Source organism: Gymnoscopelus braueri (assembly GCF_963280865.1).
Source record: "Gymnoscopelus braueri genome assembly, chromosome: 20".
In the NCBI taxonomy this organism is placed as follows: domain Eukaryota; kingdom Metazoa; phylum Chordata; class Actinopteri; order Myctophiformes; family Myctophidae; genus Gymnoscopelus; species Gymnoscopelus braueri.
In genome coordinates this window covers 8,138,429-8,164,869 of record NC_137622.1, presented here as the reverse complement: position 1 = coordinate 8,164,869, position 26,441 = coordinate 8,138,429, and the positions used below count along the sequence as shown (strand labels likewise).

General features: G+C 43.8%; 2 protein-coding genes across 3 annotated transcripts in view; both read left to right on the top strand.

Moving 5' to 3' along the window:
- The window catches only part of LOC308075808 (E3 ubiquitin-protein ligase RNF4-like), a 72,210-nt gene that overhangs the window by 25,054 nt on the left and 20,715 nt on the right, over nucleotides 1-26,441 (top strand). The gene's annotated exons all lie outside the window — the stretch shown is intronic.
- Nucleotides 807-26,212, top strand: nsd1a (nuclear receptor binding SET domain protein 1a). Its single transcript, XM_080416924.1, has 24 exons — nucleotides 807-1,204; nucleotides 1,817-2,072; nucleotides 2,177-2,759; nucleotides 3,966-4,107; nucleotides 4,828-5,000; nucleotides 5,458-7,585; nucleotides 7,765-7,886; nucleotides 10,122-10,386; nucleotides 10,912-11,009; nucleotides 11,141-11,203; nucleotides 12,226-12,423; nucleotides 13,478-13,567; nucleotides 14,064-14,187; nucleotides 14,687-14,893; nucleotides 15,516-15,695; nucleotides 16,897-17,053; nucleotides 17,472-17,677; nucleotides 18,188-18,300; nucleotides 18,856-19,125; nucleotides 19,282-19,398; nucleotides 20,475-20,616; nucleotides 20,766-20,872; nucleotides 21,372-21,570; nucleotides 22,238-26,212. Exons 2-24 carry the CDS (start codon nucleotides 1,834-1,836, stop codon nucleotides 23,107-23,109), a joined length of 6,795 nt encoding a protein of 2,264 aa, XP_080273050.1. The 5' UTR covers nucleotides 807-1,204; nucleotides 1,817-1,833; the 3' UTR covers nucleotides 23,110-26,212.

Below are 26,441 nucleotides of genomic sequence, written 5' to 3'. Positions count from 1 at the left end.
ACAGTAACACAGTAACACAGGCCGTGTTTCCCCCTACGCGCCCAGGCCTCATGTAGCCTATATGGTAACCGGAACACTCGCCCCAAAACACGCTCACCCCCATTTTTTTTCGCGGACCATGTATTCTTGTATTTGTTTTACTGAGGATAATTAAGGTTAGAAATAAATGAAGGTTTAGGAATGTTTTTTTTTTACTGCGGTTAAGTTTAGGAATAAGGTTTAGGTATAGTTTTTACTGGGGTTTGGCTATACGTTTAGGAATACGGTTAGGTTAAGGAATAGTTACAGAGGTTACGTTTAGGAATAAGGTTAGGTTTACGAATACCAGGTGAATACGCCCGGATTTTACCCCCGGGGCGACTGTGTTTTGGGGCGAGCGTTTGGGTATTTGCCTATATACTCCGCCGCGCGAAGGTGTCGCTCGCCGAAAGAAAAGAACAGATCCCTCAAACTTAACAACGTGTCGCATCCGCGGCTCGCTGTTAAGCCCAATCTGTTCTTTTCTTTCGGCGAGCGACTCAATGAAACAACAAACACCCACCAGATCCTCGAGCCCAGTGTCGAGAATCCGCGGCCTTTAATTATTCGCTGACTGGTTTACAAACAACCAACAGAGCGATTGTTACGCGAATGTTGTTTTATAGGTCCTACCATGGGTTTACAAACAAAACAAACGCACATATCTAAATAAAAGCAGCGTGCGCGTGTGGCGTGCGCGTGTGACAGTGTGTCGGTGTAGTTGTGTGCGTGTACGTGTGAGTGTGTGTGCGGTGCCACGGCCCTGTGCACAGTCAGACGGGGGGTTGGGTATCTGAGCCGATTGGTCGCTGCTCCGCTTCACCAACACACTGGGCTTGTTTTAACACAACCAGGGGCACTTCTTCTCTTCGACAGCATGTAGCCAAATATATAAGCTTCTATTATTGTGATCGTTGCGGGACCCGCCATGGCACACTGACATTCCGCTGCAGCGTCCATGGAGAGGTTATTTCATTGAGATTTTTGGGTCTTTCATAGGGTTTCTGATGAGGAGGGAGATGAGGTGGAGAGAATGAGAGCTGCCTTCGGCCTGCTAGTGCTGCTGCTGCTGCTGCAGCTGGGATTCATGAGCAGATCTGCTTTCACACAAACCGAGAAAAACACTCGCTTTATGCCCGTTTCTGAAACATCCGCTGTCGGTTTCACGGCGGCCGACCTCCAAATGGTAAGTTTTGTCACGTCTGATCCCACGTGTTTGTAGTTTTTTTTTAAAACTTACAAGTTTGTCCAGTCCCCTTTTGTAAGGTAAGCTTCCTATGTTATTTGTGTGTGTGGGGTTGCGTGTGTGTGTGTGCTGTGTGTGTGTTTATGTGTGTGTGTGAGAGAGAGATGGCTAGTGTCACCACCTCTAGTCTGCGCTCCTTGGATTTTGATACAATCAGCGGTAGATCATCAGTCAGAGCGATAGTATTTTACAGTAGTATACTTAGTAGTATGCTCATTTATGAACGGAGCAACACCAGAGGTTGTATCCTGTTTTGTCTTAATGCCGTCCGGCGGCCTTTAGAATGGAGGCCAGCAGCAATGTCGGCATATTAGTGTGTGTGCTGTGTGTCTGTGTCTGCTATCCTACTACTGTCGCACCGGGTGCCATTGTCGCTCTGCTTTCAGCGGTGTTTTGAGATTGCATTATGTTATCATCAGACCCCTTTGTTACACTGACTGCCCCGGTGCATGAATGACAATGATCACCCGACCAAGTAATCAACATTTATTGAAAAACCCTCATCGCAGCACTGACCTAACAGGCACCATTTGGATTTTTCTTTTTTTACAGGAAAGAGCCATGACAACATGAGTCAGTCGTACAGACGGGCTGTTAGGGGAGGCTCAGTGTTTGGCTCAGGCCAGCCAGAGCTGAGGCCCCCCAATGGCCTGACCAACACTTCCTATGGGAACCAATGCAGCAGTGCTAAGCGCGTCTCAAAGAAAACGTCAGCCATGCAACTGCCATCTTCTACGCTCAAACAGGCACCTGTCCAGGGCTACAGCCAGCCAGAGAGGTCCCACCGCTACAGCCCACAGAGGAAGTGGTAAGTGTTCCGTTGCATTGCTTGTGCTGCAGGTAAAATACCGCACACTTTTACAAATAAACTATAAACTTGAACTTAAGGGACCTGAACTCTCTGGTTGACAGGTCTGACCTGGGGGGCCACCATGCCAGGAACCACATCCACTCACCGTCCCCAAGCCCAATCAGCGATGATGATGATGATGATGATGATGAGTTTGAGGCTCCGTTAGTCCGTCTGCCACCCTCTCCAGGTGACGATGAAGAGATGGAGCCCTTCAAAAACGGATTCTCCCCTCACAGTCCGGACAGCTTGGAGAATTGTTCCCCCCTTCCCAACGGTTACCTGCATTTTGAATCTACGCTGTTTGACAGCGGAGAAGTTAAGGGGGAGGAGGTGGAGGAGAACAGTGATGGAGAGCTGACGCCTTTTCCCCCCTCCCCGAAACGGAATCGGGGCCGAACTGTAACTGACCGTAAGACCACGACCTCCAGCTCAGGGGCGGACAATCATAGCACATACAAACCCGCTGTCTTTAATCTTATGGCTAAGACTATATCTGAACTCAACCCCACACTAAGCCCCAGCGCGCTGCCGGACATCACCATGGGAGATGGGTGGAGCATGGGCGAAGACTCAGATAGCGACAATGAACTCGTCTCTACTCCTGACCGGGGTCTCATGTCACCGGCTAGCACCAACTCTAATGTGAGTCTGAAAGCCCTGGGACACTTCCTCTGTTTAGTTTATTTATTTGACCAACTACATTTCCCACATTTAACCCATCCTAACAATTTTGAGCAGCGGGAAGTCATTCTCTGTTACCTCAGGGTCAGCTCCAGCTCTGGGGCCGCGGTGCATCTGTCAAGGGCGCTGGCAGCATGTCCCTAACATGCATGTGTTTTGTCAAAAGACATGCAATACATTTCATGTTGGTTGCTCTTGGTGTGGGATGAAACCCACGTGGGTAAACACACAGCCCTGGATAAATGCAAACTTTGCACAGTAAGGCCCCATTGAGCCACAGTCGGGTTCAAAGCCAGGACCTTTTTTGATGTGAGGTCACCGTGCTAACTACTGAGCCACGGTGTCCTTGTATTGAAAACCGGATTACCCAATGTTATCTACTGTTGTATTGATTGTCATTTTATTGAGGAACACTCCTGGTTTAACCAAGCATCACAAATGGGATTTAATTCTGCATTTTGTTGCCGTCGGGCAGAAACCTTGTATCTCCATATTTCAACTTTTTCATGTGCAAAGACAGCTGATCCACAAGCGTCGCATCGTGACACGTTGTGAGATTGTAGATGTGCAATTTTTTTAAATTTATTTTGGAAAGTGAAAGTCCGTCTGTGGATCTTTATATTAAACCAATTAAAAGTATTAACAAGAGCTTATGACTGAATAATAACTACACTAGATCCATTGGAACACAGGTTATTTTATCCATTTCCTGAAAAGTAACAGTTTTGGACATACAAGGTTTCCAACGGCAGCAGGGATTTATTGTACCGGCCTGGATCTGTAATTATGTATTCTCATACAGTAGATCATTTAAGACACGTTATTTACTTATTTGAAACAAATATGAGAATTATTTTTAAGTGAATTTCACAATCATAGAATGCATGAGTGAACAAGCAATTATTACTGGTTAAGTGGGCGTTTTTCATTACAAGAAATACTTATAATTCGTCAACATCGACTTGACTCTGGCTTCTTACAGAGAACATAATTGAAATTCAGAATTTGTCTTATGCAACTTATACATCTTATACACATCAGGTCTGTGGCGGAAAAGTATAATCTCACAGTAGCTGCATGGCAGACACAAATACGCCAACAAAGATGTGAATATTTTGCCCTGTGTTCTGCATAACATAGTAACATTTTTACTTTTGTCTTGTCTAGTCCAACAGCCCAAAGAAGAGGCCCCTCCCAACAGTACAGTACGCGGACGGGAGCCTGGTGTGGGCAAAGTTCAACAGAAGACCATGGTGGCCATGTCAGATCACCTCTGACCCTAAGGCAGGGAGCCACACAAAGATGAAAGGTGAGACGGAAGTTGTTGTGTGACCGATGGACGTGTCACTGAAAAGTGTCTCCAATGAGGAGTGCTTTGTGAAAATGACTACAATTTAACCTCCAGTACACGCAAAGAAATATGGAAAAAATGCAATGTGATTCAATGTCATCATACACAGAGAAGAGTCTGTATCGGATATTTTATTGAATACTAATATATCAAACTGCTGATGGAAGTCTGCCTCTTCTTACGGAGGGACTTAGGAATTCAGCACACTGCTCTTCGCCTGTACATACTTCCACATGCATTGTTTGCAAAGTCATGTATTATTTATATTGATTATGTAAAAAACACAAACCCGTTTAAGACAACAATTTTAGGTGATGGCTACTAACATTACATTTATCAATGGAAGAAGCAGTGTTTACATAAATATTGCCCACCACTGTATTAAAGTTGTGTTCAAGTGTACAAGGTCACACGCATTTGTAAGATTTATTGCATTGGCTGTGCTTGATCTTGAGCCTATTTTATACTCATAGTATGATTGTGTCACTCACTGAAAATAACAGATTTTCAGAAATTCTTCAGCAATTTTCGTAGTGAGAATGATTAGGCCCATTTAATACTTCGGCTGATCTACAAGCTTGTAGGTCTGCAATTTCCCCAAATGTAGCCAAAATAGGGATGCCAGGTTGAAAGTTGTTATTTCTTGAATGCATCAATATAGCTGCTTTGTCCTTGCAGTGCCCAGTCAACGTCCGTGCCGTTTGTATTTTCTGGAGACGATCGGGGAGGTCGTAGAGTGTTCCTGGGTTCAGGGGAAAGCCATTCTCCCATTCGTGGGTGGTCATCAATTTGATGATCTCCCGGTGCTTCGACGGAGAGGGAAGCAGAAGGAGAAGACCTACAAGTATACAGTACGTTTTACATGGACTGAAGTGAAGTGAAAATATTCAGAACCTTTGTTGTAAATGTCAATTATTTAAGCCATTAAGACCGGGAACGCATCTGTGTCATTTTAGATTTCTTCGGGCTATTAAAAAATAGCAGATATACAAGCTCATATTAGCTATGAGCTTGTAGAAAATCTTGAAAATGTGTGCAAATCTTTGAATAAATATATTTTTATATAATATAGATATTGTTAACGTTTGTAACTCAAATCTTTGCTTCTGGGGGGTCCCTGGAACAAAATCTTTTGAGACGGGGGGTCCGCGGCCAAATACATATCATTTTGGGTGTTCCATGACATGAAAAAGTTTGAGCACCACTGATATAGCAACATACCTTTTTCAGAAACCTGTTAGGATTTAGAAGACATTTGTAGATGCCTTCCTGGATTGAATGGGTTCTCATTACTCTTGTCCTTCGCAGATACCCAAGAGTTTATTGACTGCATGGAATGTCAGTGTGGCAGAAGCAGAGCATCTGCTCTCGGGTCAACGGCGGGGTGCAGAGAGCCCGCTGACCACTCCTGTCAACGGCGGGGAAAGGGTACCCACTCCACTACCTCCTGAAAGTCCACAGGAGACCCCCTCTGTTTCAACAGACCCCGGTATATCCCTCCCATCCGGCTCTTCGGCCAATGGAAATGTACACCCTCCTGTAACGAACTCGACCACAAATCAAGTGAGCAGAAACAAAGCTTTTAAGAGGAAAAAGAAATGTCTGTCTGACATATTTGGACATATAATTGGGGGAGTGAAGGAGGAGCCGGCTGCCCTTGCAGCGGTTAATCAGACTCACAGTGCAGTTCCAGTTAAAGAAGAGCCCAAGGACTCGCCGTACTCTGATCTGGATTCGGTACCTATGCTCCAGCGCCCGAAACGAACAGAAATACTCTTAACGCAGGACCCAGAGACACTGGTCAGTAAAGAACAGGGTCCTAAAAAGCCACAAGGCAAGTCCGATTTGAAAGAACAGAGTCCTAAAAAGCTGCAAGGCAAGTCTGATGAGAAAGAACAGGGTCCCAAAAAGCCAGAATGCAAGTCTGCAGAGTCCGCACAAGGCAAGTCCGATTTGAAAGAACCGCGTCCTAAAAAACTACAAGGCAGGTCCAATGAGAAAGAACGGGGTCCTAAAAAGCTACAAGGCAGGTCAAATGAGAAAGAACAGGGTCCTAAAAAGCTGGGCAAGTCCGTTGAGAAAGCGATCACTCCTAAGAACGCTGAGTCTGCTGTTGTCTCTAGCGTTCACCCCAAAAAACGGATTCTTAACGACACAGACAAAAATAAAACAAAGTCTGAACAGGGTTTGGGGAGCTCTAAAGAATCGTTAGAGAGCTCTGTTAACGAGCACTCTACGCTTCTTCCTGCCAGCAGTCGTCTGATGACTCGGGCCTTGAGAGCAGTGGAAGAGACAGAAGTCAATGATACATCAACCTCTTGCCAACACTCAACAGATGATAGCATTGATGATGAGCATGATAAAGTTTTTATTGGCAATGATCAGAGCAAAACTGACCTGTCCCCTAGCAGTGTATTGTCCCCCAGAAGCCACAGCTCTCCAAAACGACGCGCCAGAAAACCTGATAAAAAGCAAATTCGTAACGGCTCCTTGATAAAAACCAAGTCTCCATCTCCAGGTCCCGGGCAGCCGGTTGTGCAGCCAGTCAAGATCAAAACAGAGAATATTGTCTCTGATATATCGTCCTGTTCCTCCCCTCCATCCTCTCTCTCACCCATGGACGCGTTCCACGACGTCAAGGAACTGACGTTCAAGTCCCTTGTCAAGGAGGAGCACGATGACCCTGATTTATCTTCATTTCACCCCGATGCCAACTACAAATTCAGTACCTTCCTGATGCTGCTGAAGGACATGCATGATACCAGAGCGAAAGAGGGCCGACCTCTGAAAGTCCCTCCAACACCAGTGGTGATCAAAGAGGAGCCTATGGTTATCCCCAGCTCCTCAGGGAATGACCCACTCTCGGGGGGTGGTGGTACCTGGACATCAGGGATCAAAATGGAGAACAGACAGCCGGTTAAACCCTCGACACCCAAAAGCACAGCAGGCAAAGCCAAGAACAGGACTAAAGCTATCATGAAAAATGACACCTACAAATGTGAAGGGATGCCTCTTCTCACTCGGGGGCCGAGCTCGGACAAGCAACGTAGAAAGCAGCGACTGCCCGCCAAACTAAAGGTCAGCATACCTGGCCTATCTCCTGAACTAGCTGACCTGGCTTATGGCAGAGAGTTTGTTAGCGGCCACGCTGACCTTGCAGAACCTGGATTTAGCTCTCCTGTCAAAGCCACCGAACCCACAGTTAGCTACCTCGATAAGAACTCTGATCACAAAGTGGCTCCAAAGAAGCGCTGGCAGATGGTTGAGGGGGTTCCTCAGAGGGCAGCTGAGGCGGGGGGTGTGGTTGGGATGACCATGGAGGTGAACGGGGTTTCCGGTGGCACGCCAACGGCAATGCCACTCCTTGCCCCGTCTCCTGATGTGAACTTCGGGACTGAGAAGAGCCCGCACATCACGGAGAAGAGCGAAACTGCTGGTAAGTCCTAGATTGCGTCTATAAAGCCTAACCTTTTTACTTCATTGTACGACCATGTCGCTCACTGAAAACAACAGATTTTCAAGTGTAAAACGCTTTCACTTTAACACCGTCTTTGAGCCAACTGACTGATGACGGCCAAAAAGCTGATCGTTTATGTCCCATGTTTGCTTCCACAGCGCAGTCAGAAACCAAGCGGCTCCGGAAACCAAGCAAAAGGCTGTTGGAGTCGACAGAAGAGTATGAACAAATATTTGCCCCAAAGAAGAAATTTAAGAAAAATTCAGAGCTTTCTAAGACGGTAACATATCATTCACCTTTATATTTCTTTGGAAAATTTCAGTGGAAAAAAACTTACCCTAGTACTGGCACAATACTATGTTAGTCATATAACAAAAACTAGGATCACTGGATTCTATATTGGGATGTTTTACTGAATTATAACGGTATTATGTATGTAGTGTACAAAGTAAAATCCCCTCTATGGCCGCCCCTCTGTGGGGCGCCCATAGCTGAATGGGTAGAGAGGCCACCTGGGAAACAGAAGGTCCCAGGTTTGATTCCCGGCCCTACCAATCCTTGAGTCCCTGAGCAAGACATTTATCCCATAACTGCTCCCCCCTGCGCTCAAGTCTGACCACTTGGGCAGCAATCAGCTGGGTGAAGCTGAAAACTGACATAGAGAGGGATGTTATATAGTAGGGCTGTAGTGCATAAACACCTCATTACAAAGACAAATGCACATTTGCGAGTTCAGTGGTGCAAAAACCATAGGCACTTGTCTACTGAGAAAAAAGTGATATGGTCCGATGAGTCCTCCCTCTCCACAAGTCTGCGAGTGCATGAGAGAATGGTACAGGACTGAATGTTTGACCCTGACAGTGATGAGGTCTGGTGGCTCTATTTTGGTGTGGGGGAGGCCTTATCGCATGCTTTCGGTCCACATGTCCACTTAGGGAAGGGTCCCTGCATGCAAATTAATAAAGTTATAATTTTTTCCTTATATATATATATATATATATATATATATATATATATATATATATATATATATATATATATATGTATATGTAACCACTACCAATGGGTAAACATAAAAGCATTACAGTACGCATAAGCCTAATTTATACTTTGACGTATGATGTGTCGTGCCCCGAAAATAGCAGTTCTATAAGCAATGCATTTTGAGCTTGTAGATGAGAGCATGCTGAGAGCATAAATAAAGCATAAGTATTCTCATATTCCCACTTCGGTCTGCCACCACGATTAAGTGACTGACCTTCATGAAATAAAATTAATTGATTTAACAATGCAATAGCCTCAGGCAAGCTAAATGACAACACACGGCTATATTTGGATTAGTGTGTGGAAAAGTAGAGCTCTATTGCCATAAACGAATGGAACATGTGTTACGTGTGCTTTATAACCAATCAAACAATACATTTATTAATCAGAACTCTTAAATGTATGAGCAACAACAAAAAATCAGCAGGGGGAGGCACATAGATACAGCTGTTTGCAGCTTGCATCTTTCTTCGTTGCTCTTCTGTCTGGATTGCTTTATTGGGGGAGAATGGAATTAGGCAGACAAACGGAACACGTCACTTAGGTCAGATTTTTAGCCTGCTTGTTTTTTATGTTTGTAAATACGTAGAACTGTCCGTCATTCTGTTTGTCATTCTGTCTGTTTGCCTGCCTGTCGACCTCCTCAGTCACAGAGTTATTTTTTGTATCATGCGGCGTGCTGAACAGATTTATATCTCAGTGGGACCGTTTACCTGGTTAAATAAAGGTGAAATAAAAGTAAAACAGTGCTATCCATGGTTCTGAATATTATACGATCCACTACTGCAAGTCCACTCATTTTAATATATGATAAATATTATTTAATGTAGGCAGTTTATGTTGGTTATTATCCCTGGGCCCCCTTGTGGCAAACGGGCCCCTAGGCATGTTCCTAGAATGCCTGCCTGTGCATACTGTAGATCCACCCCTGAATGGGATTCCCTCCCTCCAGTACAGTTCTAGAGACTAGGATCTATGCCAAGATGCATTGAAGGTGTTTTGGCAGCTCGTGGTGACCCAACAATTAGACTAAGGGTTTATATTGCTTTGTCCTTTGTCCCCCATCTTTATATACAGTGTATATATCGTCGCTGTCACGCGGAAGCTTTCTATCTCCCTATTTCAACTTTGTATGTTTTTATGTAAATTGATGCCCTACATTGTGCTCCGGCTAAATAGCAAAAAATAGCCAATCTACAAGACATTTTTGTGAAAAAGTGGATAAAGTTTACTTTATATATTGAACCAATGAAAAGTATTAAAAAGAGCTTGTGACTAAATAATAACTACACTGGTTCCATTGGAACCAGTGTAGTTCCTTTTCAGGAAATTCCATTTCCTGAAAAGTAACAATTTTGTTTCCAGCCGACAGCGACGATATTCTGAAAGAATGTGTGCATGTAAACACAGACCATGTATTGCATTGATGTCCATATTACTGATCGGCATTGTTTTTGTTTTTGTCCCCCAGGGTACTAGTCCAGTCAGTGATAAAGTTAGACAGCCCCTCCATCTCAGCACCACACCAGGTGCTGTCACCTCCACATCCACCCCAACACCGTCCCCCTCCCCCACCCCCTCTGCTGGGGGTTCTGTGCAGCCAGACATGGCTCCAGCAGCACTGGAAGATGGCCTGACCCAGGACGAGTCCCCTGCTGTGGCACACCCGGTGACCCCAACACGGCCCTGTCTCTCCACAGAGTCAGCAGACAACACTCATCTACCTCTGGACTCTGGTAAATAGTGTGTGTGTGTGTGTGTGTGTGTGTGTGTGTTGCATTTTGTTCATATTACCATCAACCCTTATACCAACTGTTCTGTAGTTTTGTCTGTGTGGAATCACATCAGATATCGATCTTTGGTTCATAATTCAGTTTCCTCTGTGTACCTCCGTTTTGACAGAAATAGGACTTCCTAATAATTCATAAAGCTTACTCTATCGCACAAGCGTTTCTTGCCTACAAGAACTGATCCTGTTGGCAAGCAACGTGTCATATTACAAGTATACCTGAAAAGGAAACAACTGATACAGAACAGATGATTCTGGTGAATCATTATTGGACATTTTAAATAAGTATGTTCTTTGCAATACCTGGATATTGATTTTTTTCACATTGTTCTTTGAAATAGATTAATTATATTGGTATGACGTAGAATAGACTGATGATGTAGGCCAAATTTAAATGTTATTTTTTGAGAAATCCATTTCATATGTAAGAATGGTTGGGTAGGTAGTAAAAATACGTTTTTGTATCCCAAAGCACCTGTAAACCAAGAGAGGAAGAGGCCGAGGAAGTCTTCGCACAAGGTCCTGGAATGCACCATAGAAGAAGTGTCTGTAGATCCTTCAAAGGAGAAGGTATAATATACCTTCAGTCCAAATAGACATTGCCCAACAACTACAGTACCTCCTGTGATCCATTGATGGTTGTTGCAGCACTCTCTGGATGCATTTGAACATACATTTTTGGTTCTCTCCTTGTTATCCAGGAGGAGGCGAAAAGACACAGTGGAGTTACCTCAAAGAGCAAGCCAGAAGTCACAGTCACTCAGGTATCACCAGAACTCTTAACCGCTTGAACTCTAGCAGGCCTACTCTGGATGATAGTCAAACATTAAGCAAAAATAACAGATCTGCAAGCTCATAAGTGAGTTATTCCTATGGTTTAAATGTGCCTTAATGCGCATGCAAGTCAATGATATTGGGCTGGTGGGTTAATAACTAATGCTGGTGGGAGCTATTCACCTGTGCATCATTAAGCTAGCTGCATACTACACCAGAACAACCAAAGTCGGTTCGGGAGGGGTCCCAGACGAAAAAACGTCTGACAGACAAATTGCACTTCTTATTGTGACCTGTGGCCCCCGCTCACACCTCACGCTGTTGGTGGATAGTCACTCAAGCAGTGTGTACACTAGCCAACAGCACTGCTGGGCCCAGTGGTTAAATTAATACCTGGATGTTGCGACCGCAAGGCACTGTGGGGAATTTGTGACGGAAGTATGGAGGCTTTGCCCTTTCTAGTGATAGGTTGCGTTTATGAATGGTCGATAAAGAGAGATTTCAGAGGTGTTTGTACCTCCTGGAAGGTGGCTCTTGTCTATTCCAAACTACCGCTGCTTTTCACTCGCTTCACTGCTGACAGAATGAACTTGAAGCTGGGATGAATGAATGCGGAAACAATGCGGAACGTCTGACCTATGTCTGACCAATCACAGTAGCCAGACTTCACCGGGTGGCCACAACATCTCTGAGGCACCAAACACCCGAATTTAGTTCTGATCCCGCCCACCCGAACCTCTGAATGACGTCATATCGTAGTATGTAGCCAGCCGAACCAAACAAGCGTTGGTTGTTTTAGTGTAGTATTCATTGGGCTTTAGAATAATGGCATCTCTGGTTGACCATAAGAAGGATTTATACTTTGCCGTACATACTTTCGCATCGCCATGAGCTTTTTTTCGGAAAGCGTTTGATGTACCCTATGTAGCCGTTTTGTACTTTACCATCTTGTCTTGCTGCAAAACCAATTATCCTGAGAGGGACAAATAAAGTTGAAGGTGTTTTGGTACAGGTTGAATCTGTGCAGAAGGAAGTGCCTGCACCCAGCACGTCGGCTGACACCATCACTGCTGTCCAGCGTGTCCTCACCCCCTCTGGGCCTCCAAGCCCACCAGGATTGAAAACGCCCAAGCAGGAAATAGATATGGAGGGCTCCAGCCTTGGGGAGAGACGAGGCCCAGCCAATGGAACACTAACTCCCAAACCTGAGGTAACCTGTTATGTAACTTTCAAGTCAATTCAGTTTGTACATTCTTGCATGGTCACGATGACCCATCTGTAAGAGCTGAATACTTGGTCCTTGTGCCAGTAGAACAAAGGTGTGCCTGAGTAACTGTAACGGGCTCAATGGTAAGAGGAGGAACAACTGCAGGTTTTCCTTCAGAGTTGTCTTTATTTCTGTACAGCAACAGAAACTGATAGTCAGCTGCTTGCCTGCCAGTAGTTGTCACCACATTGGAATAAGAGCCAAACAATAGTAGATAAAACAACCTGTCATAACAGACTATTAACTCAGATTAATTGTCACATCACATGACAGGTTTACAAGTGTGGGTTCATTTCTGTGTCATACAAGCTCCATCATTACAGTTGAGTGGTAGAAAGAGACAGAGAAAAAAGAAACAGAAAAACTGATCAGATATCATTGTAAATATGGCAGTGTGAAAGATACACTGTACATTGTGAATATGGCAGTGTGAAAGATATACTGCATGGTTAAAATAGCAGTGGAATGGGGCATTTAAAAAGATGTAATGACAGATATGTACATAGGGTGCATGGAAGAAAAGATATCAACAAAATGTGTCTGTTTAAAAGTAGCGTGGCCGTAGCATGGTCATTGCAGATATCTGCTGGAAAATAATATGTAGCTTAAAGCAAAATTACACTTTGGTAGACTACTTGCCATGATGTAACATGAGGTATCTTCAGTGTAACTCCAAATATTCTTGAGGTATCTTCAGTAGTTGCTATGTAACTAAACCAGGCCTCTACGAAAGTGTCAGTTTGCTTTAAGAGATCAAGTAGGGCATTAATTTACGAAAAAACACAAAGTTAAAACATGGATATAAGAGGTTTCTGCCCGACAACAGCTGTATATAGATAGATAGATAGATAGATAGATATAGAGCAACGACTAAAATGACACAGAGGCCTTCCCAGCTTGAAAGGTATAACAATATATGTGTAACTGGTCTAAATGGGTTAAATCAGTCGTCACCCACAGCAACATTATTCCTTATTCTTTCTCGCTCTTTCTTCAGGTTTCCTGTCCTAGCCTGAACGATAGCTTCTTCTCCCAGATGGAGTTGAAAGGGAAGATAGGAGCAACCTTGAAGGAGAATGTCTGTCAGGTGAGATGATCGCCCAGACCTGATGTTTTTGTTTGTTGAATTTTTTATGGTTATTTGATGGGGATGTTGCCATTTATCGGGGAGATAGTTCACCCAAAAAAAATCGTATTTTCTATCAATTACACACTCCATGAAGCCTTGAATTCATAAAGATTTTTTTGTTTTTGTTTGGGGTGAGTAATCGATAGAAAAAAAGTCATTTTGGGGGTGAACTATCCTTTTAACATATATATATATATATATATATATATATATATATATATATATATATATATATATAAAAATAAATGGATAATTAGCAGATCTACAAGCTCATATGGCGGCACTCAGTGCCGCGCTATGAACTTGTAGGTAGGCTATTTTTGAATAGCCAAAGAAATCTTAAAATGACACAGATGCGTTCCCGGTCTTAATGGGTTTTGTTAATAGTTGTGGCAACTTGTGGGCAAGTAGCCAGTTTCAGTGTGTGTGTTTTTTTGTGTGTGTCGTTCTGCAGGTGTGTGAGAGGACAGGGGAACTTCTGGTGTGTGAAGGCCATTGCTGTGGAGCCTTTCACCCACAGTGTATTGGCCTTTCAGCGTCTCCAAGAGGGAAATTCCTCTGTCATGAATGCACTACTGGTGGGTGCACGTTTATTCTTGTGTTGAAAGCAGTGTTCAACGGACTGGTAGTCTCTCAAGCCAGACTATCTCTTCCACAATCTTCCAAGGCTACAGAGAGTTTGTAATTCTGCCCTGTAAAAAGATGAGTACTTGAAGCTGGCATCTGATCTTCCGAACGGAAGGGTATTTGACCAATCATGATGTGTTCAAGAAAATGTATTTAAAAATATTTTTTTAATTCCATTTTCAACAAGCAGCTAGCCGGATAGGCATAGACTAATTTGGTTTCCATTAGGAGTTAATTATGCGACTGCACAGGCTAACAGATATTGGAGGAGGCAGGACATCCGCTATAATTTCTACACATTTTCAGAGATTCTGAAGTACATACTGTTAGGCAGGAACATTTGTTCCTAAATTGTGGGAGACAACACGTCTGTCTCGAGAGACTACCGATCTGGAAACGCCCTTAGTTTTTTTTGTTTTGTTTTTCATTAGTTTTGCTTCTTCTCCTCAGGTGTTCACACATGCTTTGTGTGTAAGAAGTCAGGTTCAGGTAATCGGGTGAAGCGCTGTATGATCCCTCTGTGTGGGAAGTTCTACCATGAAGACTGTATACTGGCCAACTCGGTCACACAACCACAGAATAAAGGCTTTCGCTGCCCGCTGCACGTCTGTCTGGCCTGCCACATCACAAACCCGCTTAACCTCTGCAGCTCCAAAGGTAAGCTCTTAAGCCACCAAAGAAACATGATCTATCTATAAATTCCAGGAATCTCTTGACTTTTTGTCCGTTTCTTTTGCATATCTCGAGGTCCGTTCACACGATCGGCTTCACTCTTGGTGGGTGTACTGCTGAGGAAGTACAGCGTCGAGTGTGAAGTCGATCAGATGAGCGGGGATCTTCAGAACTGGCCTGCTACAAACGGCAGACACAACCGAACGGGCATTGCACCAATAATGCAAAATTATAATATACACTGCTCAAAATAATTAAGGGAACACTTTGATCCCTTAATTCTTTTGAGCAGTTTTTGTTAGCAGTATGTACACAGTTCATGAAAACTCAAAAATAATTAAGGGATCAAAGTGTTCCCTACATTTCTTTGAGCAGTATATTTTTAATGACTTATATTTGATTTAAACATTTATTTTAAACACAGTAGGAGGACATAAAGATAAAGTATTGGAATTATGATAACTATGAAGCAAGTTATTCGAGTATATCGTCTACTAAACACACTATGCTATGGGTTTATATCGGCGAGACTTGCAGATCACAGAGCCACCTAGGCAACACTTGCATGTACTTGAATATCGAACCTCCTTTGTGTCGTATTGTGCAGGTCGACTGGCTCGCTGTGTACGCTGCCCTGTGGCCTACCATGCTAATGACAACTGCATGGCTGCAGGCAGCTTGGTGCTGGCTAACAACAGCTTCCTCTGTCCAAATCACTTCACCCCTCGCAAGGGCTGCAAGAACCACGAACACATAAATGTCAGCTGGTGCTTTGTCTGCTCTGAAGGTAAGTCTTGTCTTGTCTTGTGTACGTTTAAATTTATTGATTTTTTATTGGGGTGCAGGGGTAAAGTTCATGCCCGCCACCGTGGCGACTGGGGTACAATTCCTCCACGGTGTCTCTGGCTTGGCCGGGCGCTCCAATGAACACATTTGGTCATGTTTGTGGGTGGTGGCATTGCACTGGCCACTCCGGCAGGTTGGTCAGGGTGCCTGTTCAGCAGGGAGTGGACCTGTGAGGGATTAGCTTGTTCCTCTGCATGCGTAACACCTTCTTGGTGAAACTGCTTACTGTCAGGTGAAAAGATGCAGCTGGTGACGTCGCATGTATCGGAGACATGTGGTTGTCTACACCAGTGTTTCCCAAACACCGGGGCGGGACACATTTTTGGGTCACGGACAAATTTTTATGGGTTGTGAGTAAATGACCTTTTTGTATAAAAAAAATACGATAAAACAAAAGAAAAACACATAAAAAAGGTTCAGAAATAAAAACAAATTCAAATATTTTTCTAAGTAACTATTACTATTAAATACTTTAATGAAAGGAATACCATAAATAAATAAATAAAAATTATCTCACAAGTCACAACACATCGCGACGTGTTGTGAGCTTGTAGCTCTGCTATTTTCACTAGTTTAGTTCTGTGAGACATCTAATTTCTCTTTTGGGTCTCGAGCTAAAAAAAAACCTACACCGTCCCAAGATCAACAAGTAGGTGTTTGCAGTGACAGGGAGTGTACACATGGGGGGGGGGGGGGAATTGGCATGACGACGAAATTGGGGAGAAAACACAACAACCGTTTTAATCATTCAGTCTTTTATGATGCGTGCTGGTAGTTTCCTGTCCACTATCCTATCTAAACAAAGGAGGAAAAAAAAACCTACCAAAAGCATATGGTAGCATCATTTTGTCATTCATGCCGATGCCAGTCTTGCTGCTCAGTCAGCACTGGAATGACCATTTCAATGGGTCTCTAACAACTAGATGACACTGTTGACCGTTGAGTTCATTTAATGTTTTGGTATATGTGATGATGTACTGAAACGCATTTCAGATGGGACTGTATTCTTTCTGAGGTGTGGTACTGTAACATTGTAGTGTGGTGCTACAGGGGACTTTGGGGTGTGGTACTGTAACATTGTACTGTGGCATTACAGGGGGCATTGGGGTGTGGTACTGTAACGTTGTGCTGTGGTGTTACAGGGGGCAGTCTGCTGTGCTGCGAGTCCTGTCCTGCTGCGTTCCATCAGGAATGTCTGAATATCGAGATGCCTCAAGGCAGCTGGTTCTGCAACGACTGCAAAGCTGGGAAGAGGCCGCGCCTCAAGGACATCCTGTGGGTCAAATGGGCTCGTTACAGGTGAGGACAGGGAACATGGATCTCTCCAGTATTGACAGAGGCTATAAAAAAAAGCTGCAGAACCTGGTTATCGTTGCTGTCAGGCAGAGACCTCATATGTCCAAAACCGTTACTTTCCTTTGTTCCAATGGATCCAATGTAGTTATTTTTTTGTTACATGCTCTTAATACTTTTCATTGGTTAAATATTTATATCACTTCCACTTCAAAAATAGCAGATTTACAAGCTCACAAAGCATTGCATTGTGCCACGTTGTGAGCTTGCAGATTTGCTCTCTTTGCTACTTTTGTGTGAAACTGTAGTATGACAAAGTAGGGCATTAGATTACAAAAAACATAAAAAGATGAAATTATGGAGATACAAGGTTTCTGCTCCGACAGCAACGTGTGCTTTTTCAACACCTGATCTCTGTGTTTAGGTGGTGGCCTGCTGAAGTTTGTCTCGCCAAAGATGTTCCAAACAACATCCTGAGGATGAAACATGAAGTGGGCGAGTTTCCGGTGCAATTCTTTGGCTCCAAAGACTTTGTGTGGACGTACCAGGCCCGGGTCTTCCCGTACATGGAGGGTGACACGCACAACATAGAGAAGATGGGCAAGGGCGCCGATGCCATCTACAAGCAAGGTAAATTGTCAACCATTGCACTGGTTGCACAATGTGAATATGCTTACAATGCACTGGATTGGGCACTAGATGCACCGCCATCTTTACTGTAGTTTGGGCGTTGTTGCAGTTACCTCTCTCCATCGGGAGAGGGAGACTGCAAACTTTACGCTTTAAGCAATTTTAAGATGCCCGTTTGGGTTCAGATCTATAATGTAAAGTACCATCATTTTGTACTTTTATTACTTTATTTTATCTTCAACAGATGAATCGATAAAGATAAATAAAATGAATATATTTTTGGGGCTTTTCTGCCTTTATTGATAGTAGACGGGAAACGGGGAGTGACACTCCGTCAGGCTCGGTAATCGAACCCTGTCAGGCTGCCTATATGTGGTATGCGCCTTAACCGCTAGGCCAGTGGCGCCCGAGATGAATTTATAATGAAAATAATCTCTCTCTATATATATATATATATATATATATATAATTAGCCCTAGATGTCTCAATCATCATGTCTTGTGTTGTTAGCGCTGATTGATGCAGCCGAAAGGTTCAAGGAACTACAGACGGAGAGGGAAATGAGGCAACTGCAAGAGGACCGAAAGAACGACAAGAAACCTCCTCCATACAGACACATCAAGGTATCGTATCCAAACCAACATACACGCGTCAGTTTTATCACCCACCTGAGGAGGTGTTGATTTTGAAAGCAAATTTTATTAGCAAATTTTGATTTAGTTTTAGTCATAGTCTTTTGAATAAAATTCTGTTTAGTTTTAGTCATATTTCAGTCACCTGAAATGTTTACTTTTAGAGTAGTTTTAGTCGACTAAATATGATAAGAATTTTGTTGACTAAATATACAGTTGATTTAGTCGACTAAAATGTATTTTTGGCGGGCCGTGATGGCATCGAAATGATTTTCACTTAGCTGCATGCCGAAAATAGCCGATCTACAAGCTCACAATGAGTCGCAGGCTAGCGTGACGCGTTGAGAGCTTGTAGATCAGCTATTTTCGGTCTGTGGCACCCGCACGCACCCATGATGACTTGTCTTAGTTCTACTGGATCTCTTCTCCACTAGTCCCACCCAAACATTTTAGTCTAGTTTTTATTTGTTGACGAAATTATCAGTATATTGACGAATTCAACACAGCGAGGAGTTTCAACAAAACTGTGCTGTTCCTTTTACTCAGGTGAACCGACCAATAGGAAAGGTGCAGTTCCTCACGGCTGACCTGTCGGAGATCCCACGATGTAACTGCAAGGCAACGGACGACCACCCGTGTGGCCCAGACTCCGAGTGCATCAATCGCATGCTGATGTACGAGTGCCACCCTCAGGTGTGTGTGGCTGGGGATCAGTGTGAGAACCAGACCTTCACCAAGCGCGAGTACACCGTCGTGGAGATCTTCAGGACGCTGTCCCGGGGCTGGGGACTGCGTGCCCCCACCGACATCAAGAAGGTCCGTGGTTGTGGAGAAATCAGCGGGAGGGGTTGTTTTTCTTAACCTTGTAAATGTGAATTAAAATGACCCGTCATCTTATCCCCTTCTCAATTATTTTCTCCCCCCTCTGCTCTTTTTCTTGTCGTTATCGTTGTCACGTTCCCTCGTGCACAGGGGGCATTTGTGAATGAGTACGTGGGAGAAGTGATCGATGAGGAGGAATGTCGAGCCAGGATCAGACATGCTCAGGAGAACGACATCTGTAACTTCTACATGCTTACACTGGACAAGGTGAGGCTGCGCGCTGGGCATTGAAAACATCTTGATTCATAATAATCTATTAATTGATATGAATTGTGGTATTTTGCTGTTTTTATTTATGTGCCGTGTAATGCACTTAAACTAAAAGTAAGGTAAGTAAGCCTTGCTGAGCCATGAGGCCCCTAGGGCAGGAGCCTATCTCCTGTTTATGTAGCGTGAGGCAGCTTGATGTACAAATACACCCCCTGGACAGGAGGCGAGTATGTCACAGCGACTTACCCGCAATCTAGCCCTTGATGCTGAGTGCCAAGTAGGGAGGCATCGGGTCCCATTTGAGTCTTTGGTATGACCCTGCCGGGGATCGAACTCCGACCTCCCAATCTCAGGGCGGACTAATCTAACCGCAAGGCCACAGCTGTTTTTTGTTTTGTTTCTTAACTCTTTGACTGCGGTTGACTCGATAACTCGTCAATTGCTAGTTTGTCCAGTTGGCCGCCGACGCGTTAGACGCTCGTTCATTGTTTAATCTCTGATCGCGCTATTCTGATTATTTTTCATTCTAGGTTTCGAGTTCCACTTACTTCACCCACACCTGCATCCGGTTTTATAACGCAGATTCCGTTTCCGGTTTTCTTTTTTTTCCCCGGTAATTTTCGGCCAGAATAGGGAAACACACGTTTTTTCACACGGTATAAAAAACGAACGGAGAGGTCCACTTCTATAATCTATAGTCTGGGTGACGAACAGTCATCACCGTCGTGTATCACATCGTAATTTTGGCCGATCGGAGAATCTGAGAACACGTCACATCCGGTTTGACGTATTTGACTGTTTGGCTCTGTTTGGGGGGGGGGCAGCGAGTCAGTGAGCTGATGAAGGTGTCTATTTGCTGCTCTCTGCTGGTGGAACCATCGTATGTGTTCAAAACCGCAGCTAGACTATATGAAAATTAAATAACAAAACAAAAAAACATGAAAATCGCTGGCACTGGGGGAGTACTTTATGAAAATACTCTGGCAGTCAAAGAGTTAAAGTGCTACAAAAATATCTTGTTCCAAATCAAAAGCTATCACTTACCCAGGATGTGTGTATTATTGTGACACCAGGACCGGATCATTGATGCCGGGCCCAAGGGCAACCAGGCTCGCTTCATGAACCACTGTTGCCAGCCCAACTGTGAGACCCAGAAGTGGACAGTGAATGGAGATACCCGGGTGGGCCTATTTTCTCTACAGGACATCCCAAAAGGTCTGCAAACATGACTCACTTTCACTTACTGGTCCCTTCTCGTTTTCTATTGAGTTGGCCTTGATTGTTGACAGTGTCTAAAGCATGCAGGTAATTCGTTGAAATCCATCTGTGGCTAAATAGCATGCTAATGCACTTTATCCAAACAGGTGTGGAGTTGACATTCAACTACAACCTGGAGTGTTTAGGCAACGGGAAAACTGTCTGTAAATGCGGAGCTCCCAACTGCAGTGGTTTCTTGGGCGTCCGACCAAAGGTAAATAAATCATCTTTATTTTCAAGCGTGTCAGTCTAACATTTAATCTATTGGCCATTAGAGCTCAAGGTCATCAGACTTGTGAATAACAGAGGTTCAAAATGAAGCAGCAGAGGTATAAAATAGGACATGGTTTTGAATAGAATCCCCAGAAGCAAAAATTTGAGTACAAATGTTCACACATACACACACACACGCATATATATATTTTTATAAGATTTGCACACATTTTCACAATTCTTCAAAAAATAGCAGATCTACAAGCTCTCGGTGCTGCGCTACAAGCACTCGGTGCTGCGCTATGAGATTGTATATCTGCAAAAAATATATATAGCCAAAGAAATCTGCAAAAGACACAGATGCGTTCCCGTCTTAATGGGTTAAAATAAATCTGTCATATTTGAGAGATCTCTCTCAGCCCAATGTACCATGTTCTGGGATTTGGCCAAAGTGCTGCAGAACAATCTTGTAGACCTCCAGTGTCTCAATGTCTTCTCAGAACAAGCCGCCAGCAGAGACACCGAAAGAAGGGAGAAGGAAAGGTGCTGTGAAGAAGAAGAGCAAGCCAGAACTGACAAAGGAGCGTGAGGATGAGTGTTTTAGCTGCGGCGACGGAGGACAGATTGTGTCCTGTAAGAAACCTGGCTGCCCAAAGGTCTACCACGCCGACTGCCTCAACCTGTCCAAGAGACCTGCAGGCAAGTGATCAGGAAGGGATTTTTTATTACTGAAATTTGAAGCCTTTATTCTGAAACATAACAATTACAATTACATCTGAAGGACACTTAAAGGGATAGTTCACCCAAAAAAATGCTTTTTTTCCTATCGATTAGTCACCACATGGAGGCTTGAATTCATGGATATTATTTCGTTTTTGTCGCATTCCTAAGCCAATAATTTGATTACCGGCGGAAAGATGCTAATGTATCCAGTAGGAGACTCAAAGTAGACTCAATACACCCGGTCATCAAATTATTGGCTTAGGAATGCAACAAAAACAATCTCCATGAATTCAAGGCTTCATGGGGTGTGTAATTGATAGAAAATAAGATTTGTTTTTGGGTGAACTACTCCTTTAAGAACAGTGCGACTGGATCTTAGAACAAATCATGAATTAACTAGTAAGAAATACACAAAATGGGAGTGTTGGAGGAGAATTTGAAATAACAAATATAAAAATATATGGTGCAAGATAAATGCATAAATAAATAAAATTATTTTGGAGTTCCTCACTTCAGCTTGCTCTGTTTACACATTATCTGGAATTATGAAATTAATAAAAAATAAAAAAAGCTAAAATGTTTCTAAATGAATGCACATCTAACTTAGAAAACTAAGCTGACAGTGATTTTGTGCCCCCTATAGGGCGATGGGAGTGTCCGTGGCACCAGTGTGACGTCTGTGGTAAGGAGGCGGCCTCCTACTGTGAGATGTGTCCCAACTCGTTCTGCAAGGAGCACCGCGAGGGCATGCTCTTCATCTCCAAGCTGGACGGTAAGCTGTCATGCAGCGAACACGACCCCTGTGGCCCCGACCCGCTGGAACCGGGGGAGATCCGCGAATATGCGCCCGACACCGCCCGCATGACACCGGGAGGAGGGGCCACCCCCTTGTCGTCGTCGGGTTCCGGCTCCTTGGTCTCTTCCGATCAGAGACCGGCGCCTCCTCATCCTGCTGCCGCCTCCCTCCCCTCGCCGCCCGCTGCCGCTGCTCTGTCCTCGCCGGTCAAACCGGAACCCGCTCCTCGACTTTACATCAACGCGAGAACCGCCACCACCAGGTTCATCCCCCCCAGCATCAACTACTTCGCAGACGCCGAAGCGCGGCGAAAAACATTCCTTTCTCCGCCCTCCTACAAGGACGAGAAGGAGGAGGTGGTGGTGGTGAAGGAGGAGGAGGAGGAGGAGGAGGAGGATGGGGAGGAGGAGGAGGCGGGAGAGCTGGAGGAAGGAGAGGTGGACGAGTTGGAGGTGGAAGGGGATGATGAGGACGACGACGAGGAGGATGAGGATGAGGAGGAGCAGGGGGACGAGGAGGAGGAGGAGGAAGAAGAGGAGGAGATGGAGATAGTGGAGGACGAGGGAGAGGAGGGTCAGTATGGTGCAGTAGAAGAGGAAGCCGAGGCGGGCGGCGACGTGTATGACACCTGGGGGGGGTATGTAGAGGATGAGGAGGATGAAGAGGAGGTGGAACATGATGACAAGGAGTGGTGGAGGGTGGAGGACGATGACAAGTGAGCGCTCTCTCTCTCCCTCTCTCTCTCTCTGGAGCGTGTCCATCCATTCCTAAACAAACGACTCTGCAGAGACGTTCTCATAGAGACATCGGAGGACTTCAAGGCCTGAGAGAGTTTAGTTCTGTCTGTGTGGTACCTGTTTGAACGCAGCACTCTGCCTAAAGTCCTGGTACTGAGTTGCCTTCCACATCTCCTGTCCCGGTTGGACGAACAGTGGGGAGGGGGATGCGAACTGGTGCTAAGGCTCAAGGACCGAGCCACTCCGTCTGTCACGTTTTTTTTATTATTATTTGTGTCTGGTGCTGATTATTATGTTCTTTTTTTTTTCTCCTTCCATTTCCTCTCTTGACATTGTTTACATTTCCATCTTTTTTTGTTTTGGAATACAAAAGAAAAAAAATGGATGAGAACACACCCCCTCCAACCCCCGACCACTGACTACTCGGCATAAGGGCGTGCTATCCTGTTGACATCGTCATTGTAGTAACCATGTCTTATTGGTTTACGAGAGTGATCAAAATGTATGTTCTCACTGATCAATGTCATAAAAAAAAGAAAACGATAAAACGCCAAACTGCTTGATGCCTCTAGATGGCAGAAATAGACCTTTCTCACAAAAGACTGGTCCTACACAAGAGAAAAGTAGCACTACAGTGGGTCTCCAGTGTAAAATAGAAAGAAACGGTGCAAACAGTTCCATATTTTATATATTGTAAACGGAAGCCAAGTCCAAATAAAGATCCAAAAAGTACAACTAGGTTATTTTTGTGAATTTATAACCTATCTCGTACTTCAAGGCCAGTCTTGAGCCGCGTGGGACTCCATATTGGGATAAAACATCCCCTGCCAATGTCACATTCTCCCTCTTACACAGCCCTGGGTAGGTCACCAAGCCTGGCGGAGATATGTCCTCCACTGAGCACCCCTTACTAGTTTCTATATATTATTGAGACTGGGTGCCCTTTTTAAGACCTGCCTTTTTTTGGACTTGCTTGGTGTTCACACAAGAAATAGGGCAAACAACTGGATATTTCCCTAAAAGTAGTCATTTATTTCTCTAAAGTCATCTTTTCCTTCTCCAAACAGAAATGTCAGAGCATAGATCAAGTTACAGAGCTGTGGCTCTGGGGCTGAGAGAGCCAATGTCTTGCTCAAGGACGGGATGGATATGTTGAGTTAGGGGGGATTTAACCTGAAACCTTGGGGTTATGAATTTGTTTGAACTAGCCAATTAGTATAAAATACATTCAAGGCTGTGATATATTGTGATTATACCACAGCTTCTGGCGTTTCAAACACCCGTAGCCTTGGTATAATCACATAGCCTTGTGTGTTATCGCTTAAAACACAATAACATTCCATGAATTTAGGATGTGGCCCAGCTTTTACTAACACACACCGTCTCTGTGCCGCACCACGTGCTGAATTAGAATAAAGTCAAACTACTAAAGTACTTGGATGCAGCGTTTTGTTTTGTCATAGTTCACATCTCCCGGACAACACACTTACACCACCTGGTCAAATTTTAGTGAGCTCTTTATCGTTATGAATGGTCACATTCTGTGTGTTTCAATGTACATATCTGGTAAATAATCAAGCAATACAGGTCATATTTTGACTTATGACAAGTCCTCTTTAGAGTTTTATGAAGTAGAGTTTTATACTTATGAATATGAGTGTTGTGCTGTATTCCTTTAGTCCCCGGATCCTCGGTGCAGACAGCTCTGTCTGAGATGACCATTTGCTCACATCTCTTAAGTTTAATGTTAGTTACTGGAATGAACACAAGCCAAGTATACACAGTGAAGTCCTCGGTGTTGACCACATTCAACCTGGTGTCACTATTTTGGGCATGTCATTAAAAGTGAAAGTGTTTTCAAAATGGCAGATCTACGAGTCGACATGTTGTCCGAGCTTGTAGATGAGCTGTTTTAGCCGTGCGGCATCATCATGCAACAAAGTATAAAAGTGATTAAATTAACTCAGAGTGTATGTAACCAAATGGACTCTTTTGGGTCCTGTTGGTTACATATGTACACTCAGTGTTTATTTAACCATTGGTAACTCTGAGGATTTTACTGTGTAATAATAATAATGATGTTTCGTTAGGCAGCTTCTGAATCAGTGGTTGGTTCTCACTCTCAGACTGTGAACATGCCAGGGTGTTTCAGAATTAGCTGAAATTGCCTTCAGTTACCTTCTGTTCTGTTGACTTCATGACTCGTACTGATATTTCTTTGTGGTTTGGGTTTTCTTTTTTTTACTTACGTGGCATTTTTCTGGCATTTGAATATTCACTGTGCTTTTGGCAAACGGTTTGACATTTTAAACTCCGATGGCAAAGCTGATGTTTTGTGGTGTCCTTTTTCATGAAAGTGTCTGGCGGGAATGTCATTTAAAGTTTGGGATTCAGCTGTAATCAGGACATTATTTTCCTACTCACTGTTCACACTATCTGTTTTTTGTTTTTAATTGAAATGTACATGGTTTTATAGAAACAATGAAAGAATGTCATTTATCAAAAATAATCAAATTGTTTCTTGATAATGTCCTCTAAAATTCAGACAGGTGAGACAGATTTTCTCAGTTGTTTGTCGCAAGTCACTGTAATTAGCCACGGTTTTGGATGGAACATTTATTTTTATTCTTTTGCAAAATGAACAGTATCGTGTTAGTAAACAGACTGCCATGAGAAGAATGTACTGCCTTTTTGGATAGATTTGGGGAAAACTTCTTTTTTGTGTGTGCCCATTTTTATATATATTAGGTTATACAATTTCTGTGAAAAAGGCGTCTCAGTCCCGTATAGCAAGCAAACACTTTCAAGCACTACCATTTTACATTATATTATTACTTGCTTGACATTGTTTTTGACATATGGGGAGATAGATGTAGCTTCTGTTGCATAGTTTTTGTATTAATCAATCATGTCTTTCATATTGCTAAGTTTTGTGTTTGTGATGATAATGCCAATAGGTCTCATGACTTCTGACCCCCTGTCCTTAAGAGATGAAACAGATATAATGATGCTCTTAAACTGAACAGAACTGTACTGTACTGTACTCCTTTATGTATTATAAGTAAAGTTTTACAATAGGCACGTTCTTTTCCTAGTCTATTGCCCATTTACTGACTTGTTATCCTAAATTGAAATTGGCTTAAAGGGAGGACTGGCTGGCCGGCCGGCCGGGTGGTGGGCAGACCTCTGACATGGTGCCATGACTCAGCCATAACGATATAAGGAGTTCCCAATGCAGCTACGCTCAAATATGGAGTGTGTTGTCTAACCTCAATGTGTCGTCATGGCATCAGGCGCAAACAAATAAGTCAGCG